Source organism: Camellia sinensis, chromosome 10, assembly GCF_055761805.1.
Source record: "Camellia sinensis isolate YWXY chromosome 10, ASM5576180v1, whole genome shotgun sequence".
Taxonomy (NCBI): Eukaryota; Viridiplantae; Streptophyta; class Magnoliopsida; order Ericales; family Theaceae; genus Camellia; species Camellia sinensis.
In genome coordinates, this window is record NC_138970.1 from 93692096 (window position 1) to 93704352 (window position 12257).

Genomic DNA, 12257 nt, shown 5'->3' on the forward strand with positions numbered 1-12257 from the left:
GTCTACTCAGTTTTCGCGAAAAAGCATGCGACACATATGAATGCGTAGACCCCGAATCAATCAGTATATAAACATTTTGAGTACAAATAGAGAGAATACCTAACACAACGGTCTCGGTATTCTGCACGTCTCCCGGTACTAGGGCGAACACTCGGCCCTGCCTCATGGGCTCTTTCCCGGTAGCTTTGGGGTTCGGTTTTTGTGCAACAGTTGATGCTGCTACGCTTGGTGCAGCTTTACTATTGGCTTGTGGAGCAGAGGGGCAGTCTTTAACCATGTGGCCCACCTTGCCACACCTATAACAGGCTCCAGATATTTTGTAACAGACCCCTTTGTGCTTCTTGCCACACTCAGAACAGGGTGGTATGAAACCACTCCCTTGGCTGGGGCTAGTTGTTGACCCCGTATTCTGTTTCTTGTTCAATGGGTTATGCTTGCCTTTCTTGAATTTAAAACCCTGCCTTTTACCACGGCATTCAGACGCTGGTGTTTCAATTTTCAGTGCTTTGATGTTCGATTCAGCCATCAAGGCTCGGTCAAGAACATTTACATAGTTCGGTAATTTCAAAACATTAATTCTGTCGAGTATTGTAACATTAAGGCCGCCTTCAAACTTTCTGGCCTTCTTAATATCAGTGTCCACCATGTGTGGTGCATAACGGGCAAGTTCAGTAATTTTGTCTCATATTCAGCAACAGACATTGTGTCCTGTTTCAGTTGTTCAAATTCAGTCACCTTTCTATCCCTAACACACTGAGGGAAATACTTCTCGAAGAAGGCTCCTTTGAATTGAGCCCAAGTCATAACAGTATTTTCATTACGGATAAGCATCCACCACCTTCTAGCTTCTTCTTGCAGAGTAAAAGTGGCCAATAATACCTTGTGTGCTTCAGAGCACGGGAACACTTCAAATAATTTTTCAGTCTCAAGAACCCATGCTTCAGCTTTTAACGGTTCAAGGCCTCCCTGGAAGGATGGCGGTTTCATTTTGCTGAACTTGTGGGTGAGAGCAATTATGTCCCCATCATTAACATTGGCATTCTGTTCCGACTGTACCGGAGGAGGAGGTGGGGGCTGTGGATTTTGTTGTTGATCTAGTCTTTCCGTTATTAGTTCCATCATTCTTTCCAGTCTTGCCATTCTTGCCTCAAAGAATGAGGTTTCAGATTCATTTACAGTTCTCGCATTATCCATTTCACTATAGACAGTTATAACAGTTATCAACATAGGCAGTCATTCATTTAAACAGATTAACACATTAGCATATATTCAGTCATGTCATAGCCACACACTTATCATGCTCATGTAATTCCCTAATCACTTTTCTAGGACACCCTATAACTCATTTGGACACGTGTGTGCGTTATAACTCGTGGTAAATATCGCTCTGATACCACTCTGTCACGACCCAAACCCGCGCCCTATGGATTTAGCACCGTAACTGGCCAGTAATCCAAGATTACCGAAGGCCTGCTTAACAGTAATACAGTAATACAGAGTACAGGGGCTGGCGGAAGCCAATACAGTAAATAAACAATGTCCAATGAGCTGTGACAGTCTGTATGTAAAAAGGCTTTTCATTCAAATATATACAGTCAGACAAAACAGTATGTACATATATACAATCATTCAGTTCAGGGACCTAATCCCTATTAAACAGTACAGTAACAGTCTATACAGTTATGCAAAACAGATACAGAGACAGACGGGGAAATTAAAAACACCCCTAAGCCGTAGCTTGACAGGCTCGGAACCTCGCATTGAGGCACATAGGTTGGCTCGACAAAACTAGAGTTTACCCCGACACTTCTAGCTGCGGTCTGGTGCCTGTACACCTATATATATATATATATATATATGAGCAGTGAGCTAAAGCCCAGTGAATAACACAATGCGTAAAGGGGTTAAGAATGAATGTCCTTACAGTAATAAAAACAGTTCATTAATTCAGTATTTCAGTCGTTCAGTCGGTACAGTCATATGTGGTACATCCATTAGCATAACAGTATAGTATACAGTAGGTCTTAAAAGACCAAACAGTATATGATGGCCATCAGTCAGTAACAGTAGTGGTTCCAACGAGGGAACCGACAGAGATCTCTGTAACAGTAACAGTAAACAGTAGTTGCTAAGGATGCCACAATACAGTTCAGAATATAGGACGTACATTCATTCAATTAACAGTATCAATTCAGAAAGCAGTACAGTTCAATTGTTCAGAAGATAATCATTTTGAACATATCTTTACACAGTTGTTACTCACAGAGTTCTAGGCTACAGTAAAGTTAGAGCGCGTCCCCAGTCGCTAACCCTACACAGTTACAGATTGAACACACACTAAGCTACACAGTTGGAAAAATAATAACTTAATCCCTAATTTGCCTCGGTGTGGTTCTACATCTATAACCTCATTAAGATGTTTTAAACTAGGCCTAAGAATGCCTATGATGGGATGAGGATGCAAAGATGCACTTTAAAAACATTTTCAGACTTTTCAGAAAATAGGGGTCACGCTCGAGCGTAGGTTACTCCGCTCAAGCGGACATGCAGACAAAGGTTTCCGCTCGATCGTATACTTACCCGCTCGAGCGTTATGCAAAACAGTCAAAAGTGCTGGATAGGTGAAAATCACGCTCGATTGGGCGCTCGACACCCGCTCGAGCATGAGACACAATGTCCCGCTCGAGCGTCAATTCTTCCGCTCGAGCGGACTTCAAAACAGAACAAAATGCTGAGAGCACGATTTCCACGCTCGAACGCCAGTCACCCCGCTTGAGCGTGAGTCCAAATTCTGGAAATTCCAGATTTGAACCTCAAGCTCAAAACCAAGTTTTTAAACCACAAATTCGATCCTCTTGGGCCAATTTTTCAGAAAACACATCAAAACTCCTACTTTAACATGATTCAAAGCTCAATTTGTAAAATCAAGGCCCAAGGGTGTTTCAAACAACTCAATTTGAAACCAATTTTCATGAATATGAAGAACATGCAAACATGCATGAATTTAAATCATGTCAAAGCTTTAAATACAAGCTCAAATGAGCTAACTCTTACAAAAACAAGGTGAAAACATGGACTTAACATAACCATGAGCATGCATGTGACAATTCTCCATGGAAACAACTCAAAGTTCAACAATTCAAACATGCATGCATGGAATGAGCTCCAATTCAACATTAATGAACCAATTCTTGACTTAGCTCTTTAAACTACCATGATCCATGCTAGAAGGGACTTAAACACACAATAAGAAGGATGAAATTCATACCTAAGTTCCTCAATTACAAGTCTAGAGGCTCAATTATGCACTTAAGCTTTCAATTCCTTAAGATTCAAGCCAAATTGTGAAGAACTCAAGCTTTCACTACCTCTCTCTCTCTCTCTCAAGTCGGCAAGAACAAGGAAAAAGGGCTGATGAAGTGTGCTATGTGATCAAGTGTGTAAGGCTCAAATGGTTAGATGATAGGCCACTAATAGGGCAAGGTTGTAATTAAGTCTAAGTTGTGCAATTTAACTTCATTTTAATCTAATTTAATCATACCTAATCAGTTTTCAGGTAATTACACCATAAAATCACATAAATCACGATGATCATAAAACACTAATCGGTTTCCGGTTCGGCCGCCGATAAGGCCTTCAATTCGCAATTTAAACACAAAGACACGAACAGATAATCAAATAACCAAACAGACAGAATTACAATTAAACAAGTATACTCAGTCAATTCAGTTTCAATTTCAGTAAGTCAGTTCAGTAGTTTATTCAGTTCACTTATCAGTCATAATCAGTTTCAGTTTAACGGTAATCAGTGGTTATTCGGTAAACAGTGACGAAGGTTGTTACAAAAACCTACATTAGTGACTCTTTAGTTAGCTGATCGTTCCCTCAAAACCCCCCATGGCATACATTACAAGATTAGTAGTGGATTCTAGACCCTAAGGTTTTCTTTTTCTCACTTTTCATTTTCAAAATCGAAATATTTGAACTAAAAATAACTTGCCCTAGTCTTTGTGGTTCGACACTCATTCTCAATCACTATACTTCGTAACAGTAGTTGCTACCAGTTTTATTCATTTTATTTTGGTGTGCAAACGACAACACCAATGATGTCCCAAAATAATTGATGTCCTTAGTAATTTCATTTGAGGTTATTATAGTAACAAAAAAAAAAAAATTAAAATGAGGAGTCCAAAGTAATAAGTGGAGTCCTAATAGCAACACTCGAAGACAAATATCACATCTTATATATCAATCAATTATTTTTTTCTCTCATAACTCTTTGTTCAACTACAAAAAAATTTAGAGGGACTTACTGTAACATGCCCGATGGTACCTGAGCGTGTTAAACAGTTTAGACCCTTGATCTCTTTGATCTAGTCTCACGAGTGCAGTGTGAAACGTAAATGAGAGTTTAAATCCGGCAAATTTTATAGAAAATCCATTTTATTACAAAACATTTGCTAGAAATGGGCTACATCACTAGATCTTAGAGTTGCCACCTAATATTTTGGGAAATTAGGAAACCTGTGACTTATGCCAAGGCCACTGTTCATCGTAACTAAATACATCTCGGTTCGAAACCTTAGGTATGAGAGGGGAAGGTCATTAATTGAGCACCCCCGCTCACCTGATCAAAAGATCGACCTATACTAAGCCATGATATGAGTTTTATTTACTTTATATGTTCATGTTCCGATTAGTTAATAAATCCTAAAAAATTACTATGTGACGCAAACAAATATAGACTATGCCATTCTTTTTGAAACAACTTGATTCCATGTATTTTGAAAGAGTTTTGAAGATGTACAACTCAAAGAAATTGAGTTTACAAGCATGAAAATTAATATCATTTCAAATTAAGTGACACAACCTCTATCCACTGGCATTCATACTGTTATATCAAGTAAGCAAGCAGCCACATGGTAAAATGCTAAACATAGTAAAAAAAACAAACACAAGCGGGATGCTAAAGCATAAAAACTTATGACGTCCACCGAACAGCTGCAAAACAAAGTTAGTGAAACATGCATAATCTTATATACAAAATTTTAATGCAATTCACTCATGAAATGCAACTAAAGACTTGGCTTCTAATATATGACATGTGAATCATCTCAAGAACATAAGGTAGCATACATAATCATATAAGAATTGATTAAAACCCATAAATGCAAACTTAGCCTAATCAAGATGCATGAAACATGGATGCAAAGTATGGATGTGTTAAAAAAACAAAATACGATGTTTATGTACAAATAAAAAAAGCAAGTAAAAGAATGGGATAGAAAGAAGCGGGGTAGGGAATTATTGCAGCACTTGAATAGATAATTACAAACCAAATGAGAGGAAGAAGAAGAGGAAGAAATTATTATAACAAAACAAAAACCTCAAAAAACTCAAATGAAAAGAAAATAGAAGATGTAGGTCTTGAGGATCGTCGAAAACTAGTATGTGCAACGCCGGAAGACTACTTTGTTCAGTCCAGAAAAAGTTAGCCGGCCAGCTAAATATTTAGTTTACCGGCCAACTAGGCCTAGCAAAACCTGTCTTATTGTAGCATTGAGAAAAGAACAAATAATGAATATATATGTGGCTTAACTAACCACTTCTAGTTAGATTACAACAAACTAATATGAAATTTAAGTAAGAAAACAAATATAAGATAAAAAATATAAGAAAATGAAAGAAATTGAAAATTCACCTTCTAAAGAAAGAATGAACTTCTTAATTTCTAAACTTCCTTTTGATCACCCTTAAGGTTATGAATTGTGTTCTCAATCCTCAATTCAAAAGTTTGGAATTTAAGCTAGAATAGTGTTTTTGGACAAGTATGTTTATAGGAAATTATCCCTCTTTAAGTTTCTTGAATTTGGCAAGGATTACTCTCTTTGATCAAAGCTTTAGGACTTGGTTTCAATAAATTTCTTGAGTGGTGTTTTGCAATGGAAGATGAGATATATAAAGGCTAAGACAACTTCACTATTTTGGCAAGGCAACTTTCATTTTTTCAAAGTTTTCTTTTCTTTCTCAAACTCTAATCTTCTCCTCTCAAACTCATCATTCTCTCTACACTTCTCTCAAATTCATCTCCCAAAATTCAAGACTTGAGCTCTCCTTATATAGGCAATGCAAGTAGAGCAATGGTAGAAGACAAGAATGGAGCATTAAGGAAGATAATGGAGCAAATAGAGCACAAATGGAGCTAATAGAAGACAAAAATAAAGCGTTTTACCTTCAATTGATCAGCCACTAGGCAATGGAGGCTTAGTATATATGCATTCAATGCATGAATGGGTCAAAAAATGGGACAGTGAAATGCCTCACCCAAGTAAACGAAAACCTGGTGGAAACTGTCTCTGGGTGGTCGACTGGGCGACGACCGCCCAGAGAGAAAAATGTTGTTTTGCTTCGATTTAGTCTAACTTTACTCTGATTGTCCGATGGGATTTAAACATTTGGTCAAAGTAGGCTTAGAATTGGGAACAAAGCTCAAATTTCATCTGTTTAACTGAAAATTTTGTGAAAAGCACATTGTTATTTTCATCATCAGATAATCAAAAGAAAGCGCTCAAGTCTTAGTACTAGTTAAAATGAAGTGTCTACGCTTACATATAAATCTTAATGAATGAACTTAGGTCTTATAATAATTAATAACTTTTTCATCAAATACTAATAACAAACAACACTGACTATTATGAAAATATAAGTATACTTATGATAAATTCGAAATCAAAGATTTTGAGGTGCAATTGTCACGCACCGATGGCATTAATGTTTTTGCCAACTCCCAGTTGTGCATTAATGTTTTTGCCAACTCCCAGTTCCCCCAAAATAAAAGTAGGAAAAGTGTCTACCAAACTCTTCCTTCCATCTCCAGATCTCTGCACTCACTGTCTCTAGAATTGACTCTCCTTGTTGGTGATGTCGAGAGAAAGTAGCACAATTGAGAGCAGCGATGGCGTAAAGCTGGACGCTCGGATCTTCAGACCAAGAAGCAGGCAGGGGGAGGAGGAGGAGGAGGAGGAGGAGGAGGAGGAGAGTGAAAAGGGGGGTTGGGGCATTGTGCTAGTCCATCCATACTCTGTACTGGGAGGTAGTCAAGGTCTGATGAAGGGCATAGCTCGTGGTCTTGCCGACAGAGGCTTCACTGCTGTCACCTTCGACATGAGGGGCGTCGGTCGATCCACCGGCAGGCCTTCTCTCACCGGTTCCTCTGAAGTCCGTGACGTCCTCTCTGTCTGCAAATGGGTTTCCCTCAACTTGTCTTCCAATCGTATTCTCTTAATTGGTTCCTCGGCAGGTATATCTAGCTCTCTCTATATATATATTCTCCTTTTTCCTTTTCTATTCTGATGAAAATAGTACATTCTATTGCTTTGGTTCACTTGAGATTTATATCTATGATGATGGGTATGTGCAACTTTTCTGCTAATGGAATTCTTTTGCTTTGAAATTAGGGATCACTGTGATTATGTCTTTTTTGCTTGAATATGATTGATAATCCTCTTATTTATGCTTAATTGAAGCTTATGAGGGTCTCAAACTCCTTGTTATGTTAGGATTTCATGTGAAGGACCTAGTTTCTGGGATTTGGTTCATTTGCATGTCTATATGCATGTTGGTGAATGTTTGTATGTGTATATATATGCTCGATACAAATGGGTCTTTCAGGTGCGCTTATCTGCCAATTGAATTTTGTTAGTGGGTTAGGTTTCTTTGCACGAATTGTTTCTTCTTATTCTTCTTGTGTGTGTGCATGTGACGCTTCAAAGGTCGGGAACATCAGATAATATATTAACCATTAAATACAGGGTTTATCTAAGGTTATAAGAGTAGTGCGTAGGAAATGTCATCCTTCGGATAATAACCAAGCAAGATCCCAGGAAGGTCGGAAAAGTCAAAATAGCCTCCCTTCAAAATCCAACCACCTTAGATAGCAAAGCTACCTTCTTGACAGATCTTGACAAGGTATTAACACAAGACCTACATGAGTTGACGGAGTATAAGAATAGGTTACAAATGTTATATATATATACAAATTACAAATCATGTCTTAAATACAACATGTGATCTATCAATTACAATCTCAAAACACGTTTACAAACTAGTTTCTAATCCTCTTAGGGTAGCCGTACGTCCTCAAATGCTTTAGTTTTGCCTTCGACCAGTCTAATAGTCTTTAATACCTGGCATGAAACGCTATAAGTTTTGAATGCCCAGTAAACGCATACACACCCCATCCCTTTTTTCCAATCCAATATACCATCATATTTACAGCAAGCAAGTAGTGAAGCATGATATTCAAGTCAATAATAACAATTTTAATAATAGAGGAAAGGAACATGTCATTCAAATAGATAACAAATGTTATAATGTTAGTGGTTAGTATTCTAGAAATCTCCTAAAGAGATTTCATCCTTCCAATCACAAGAATTGGACACCGGACTATTCGAAACTCCCCCTTTTGTTGCTTTGTTGCAGAACTAACCTCAGATGTCTACCAACGGTTATATACCGCGTAGCGCCAACCGCAGGGCCTCAAAAGGGACAGCGAAAAGAAAAATGTTTTATCTCCTGAATCCAACCTTATCCTTCCAAAAAAGTTTTATCTTCCTGAATGTCCCATTCGGACCCAACCTTATCTCACCAATCAAACCATCACAAAGAGTCTGAATACGTCCGTTCCATTCTAGGGTTTACACGATAACCACTTGTGCAAGACTTAACCTTTAATTAAGGGGCATATCCATCAAACCATACATAACACATTATCATGTCTTCATTATTCAAGTGATCGAAAACCCAATACCATCCCAATTAAGTTTTCCGTTTGGATCAATGTTTTAAGTCAAGTTAGAACAAGCTCAAGAAGATAGTAATATCCACATAAGCATGAGCATCATTAAAATGAAGAAGATAAGGAACATAACCATAACACATGAAATACCATACCAAGACATAATCATAAACTAATAAGTGTATTCACGTACACAAGAGCATAAAACACTTATGCAAAACTAAATTTCCATATTCAATACCATTTAAAGATTAAAATCAAAAGGGCTATTTCAGATATTTCCTGAACCTAGCATTCCTATGGTTTGTAGAGAATTTAATCTAGTTTTCAGAACATGTTTCGGAAATGTAATAGTTTTTCTAGATTTTTAGTTATTTAAGAAACACTCCAGCGCTGTCCAGATTTGTCGATCATTATAACGAAAATTGGATTTTCTTACAAACCGCTCACTCTTTTTCAATGAAACCAATTTGCCTTGAAAGCTAACTCCTTAAGGAAGAATTGGACATAAAATTGAGGTCCAGAAGATATTTCTACATTTTTCTATTATTTTTGAAAGTTGGCTGTAAAACAGATTTTTCTGGCACAGTTCTTGCAACAAGAAAGTTGGTGAGAAAAGAGGTCAACTAGGGAAAATTTCCACTTATCTTGTGATGAAAACTTGCTAAATTAGATGTATTAAATCCAAAAATTTAAGGTGAAGGTGTGCCTTTGGAAATTTTGAGAGTTTGATATGGAAAAATGTAGTTTTATACCGATTAAGAGAAATACAAAGGGTAGAATCAAGGCTCAACTCCTTTCAAGAATACCATTAGAACACATCTGATAATACCATTTAAAACTTCTAATAACATGTATTTGAAAAAGGAAAATGAAAGAGAGTTGTGTTGTGGCTTACTTGATTACCTAGTAAAGTGTTTGCACAATTGTCTCTTCTTTTCCTCTCCTCTACTACCAAAGTTCACTCTCTTTCTCTTCTTTCTTTCTCTCAACTGAATGTGTAGGTGTGTGAGTGTATGAGATGTGTAACATGTGGAGGGTGGTGGTGTTTTTATAATAAAATTGGTGTAAAAGGTCCAAAATGCCCATTGGTTGGAATGGAATGGAATTGAGATGTATTTAGTTGGAATATAATGGAATGAAGGATCATTAGGGAACCTAATCATGTATTAAGGCATGATCTAGTTAGGGTTAGGCTTAAGTAGAACCAGGATAGTTACAAGTACAAGACAACTTTCCTTGATTTGGGGGTACCAATGATACTTTTTCCATGATTTAAGGGATTTGTCTCTAAAGTACCTATGATTGTAGCCTAGAGAGGGTGATGGCTGGCCATGTGCTAGATTTGGGGAGATTTTTGTTGATTTTATATATAGATATGAAGATATTTGTGTATAAAATTATTTATTTATGAAAGGTACAAGTATGTATATGTATATATGTGTGTAATGGTACTAGTTTGGGATCAAAATATGATTTAAGAAAAATATGAGGGCATTGGGTTTAATTTATGAATTGGAACATTTATTTTAGTGTAGAATTAAATTAAATTGGGGTTAGAGAGTCTAATTCGGTTTGGATTTCTTATTTCGAACAAAAACGCGATCAACCGACGAACGTGATAAAGACCGGAAAAACCTAGGTTTCCAAGTGGTAATTTCATATTTAGGGAGTCGATTAGAGTATTAGAAATTATTTTTAAGTTTCCGAAATCGATTAGGGTTTGCGGTTTTTTGTTGGCGTATGTATTTTGATCCTAGGGTTGCAATTAATTAAGAAACTGAGGGACTTCAAGGAAATAATTTAAAAGTAAGGGACTTTTAAGAAATTAAAATTTTTAGGGGCCTCACATTGCACGTCTGTTTGTTTGTTATTAAATGAGATTCTTTGAACTGCTCCCCATTGTGATAGGCATTCAGATGTGATGAAATTAAATTAGGAATGAAATTTCATTAGAGATAGAAAATCTCTAAACTGAGATATAAAAGCTCTAAGCTCGACAATACAATGTCAAAATATCATCAAAATTATCTTCTAAAGACTCAGACCACCTATTTATAGGCTAATGCTAACTAAGCAACCTAAAAACAAAACTACCACTCTACATCAGACTCCCCTCTAAAGAAAACAACTTGTCTTACAAGTTGGGATATTAACAAAAATGAATCAAAACGACATCAACAAAATGACACCAAACAATGACTGATGGAAGCATATGGATTTGTAATGGTGAATAAGACAATGGGGTTGCAAGTCCTTATTCCAAAATGCACCCTTCAAATGCCCCACCTCGAAAATGAGTTTTCATTTATGCACAGCCACGGAAACCATGGTTTGGTGTGAAGAAACCACCCATTTAGCATGCCTCCCATGAAGTAAGTTGTCATCAAAATAGCTCATTTCTTGAATGTAGCCTTCACCCATGAAGTCTTCAAGATGGACCTTGATTTCATTGCCTTCTGTTGGTAACATCCAACAGGAAACTAAACAAAGCTGGTCCAAATACGAAATTGACATAAAGTAGATTGTCTTGCTTCAGAGGTAACTCAAAAGACACTTCTTGAGGGAAAACCTCAACACATGATCGAATATCTTGTTCTGGGGGTAACTCAGGAGACACCTCTTGTGAACAATCATCAACATACGGACCTGTTTGTCCCACAACAGCTGATAAACCTTCAAAATTAGCTTTACTCATCTTTGGAAACACATCCAAAGTAAATCCAAGTTCATGTCTTTCCTCTTCAACTTCCATTGAAGCTAGAAAAATAGTAGAAAGTTTGTGTTACCACTGTTTCCTCTTTGGGAAGCTGGGGAAACCGTCTATCCTCTTTGGGCATGAGAAAAGACTTGATCAAAACAATGCTTTCATCTTCCTCTTCAATCTCCTCACTAGTGTCAAGCATTGGAATACCATCATCCCAATTTTGCTCCATCACTTCCTTTACAGCATCACATCCAATGTCTACAAAAATATCGGTTGCGTTTGGTTTGGTTTTCAGAATCAATTTTAAGAGATAATTTTCTGGAAATAGTTTTAAAAATTTGAAAGTTTGTTTGGTTGTATGTTTTGAAAATAGTTTTTACAAATTTGGAGTTTCGTAATTTGGGATAATTTGTAGTTTTTTTTGTAGTTGAATAAATGGGTGTGAGAGAAAAAATGATTGATTGATGTGTAAAATGTGAGAAAATGTGAGGGGAGAGAGAAAAAGTGATTGATTGATTTGTAGGATGTGAAAGAAAGAGAGAGGAGATAGAAAAAGTGATTGAAAACAGTTTGAGAAAATTGTAAACCAAATAATTTTTGGATTTTGAGCTCTCAAAAATTGATTTGAAAATCCAAACAAAGCAAGCCCATCATCTTCATCACAATCCAAGGATTTATGGTCAAGTTTGCCAGACTTGAAGCATTCAAAGTCCCCACTTTGGGACTTATTTTCAGCTCCCAAAACTCTGAAAA

General features: G+C 36.9%; 1 protein-coding gene across 1 annotated transcript in view; it reads left to right on the forward strand.

Annotated features, from left to right (window-relative positions):
- The first annotated feature begins 6708 nt into the window (after positions 1-6708).
- The window catches only part of LOC114284973 (alpha/beta-Hydrolases superfamily protein), a 31373-nt gene continuing 25824 nt past the window's right edge, over positions 6709-12257 (forward strand). Inside the window, exon 1 of the mRNA XM_028227939.2 lies at positions 6709-7300. Within this exon, the coding sequence (XP_028083740.2) occupies positions 6922-7300 (379 nt within the window). The 5' untranslated portion in view covers positions 6709-6921. The remainder of the gene's footprint in view (positions 7301-12257) is intronic.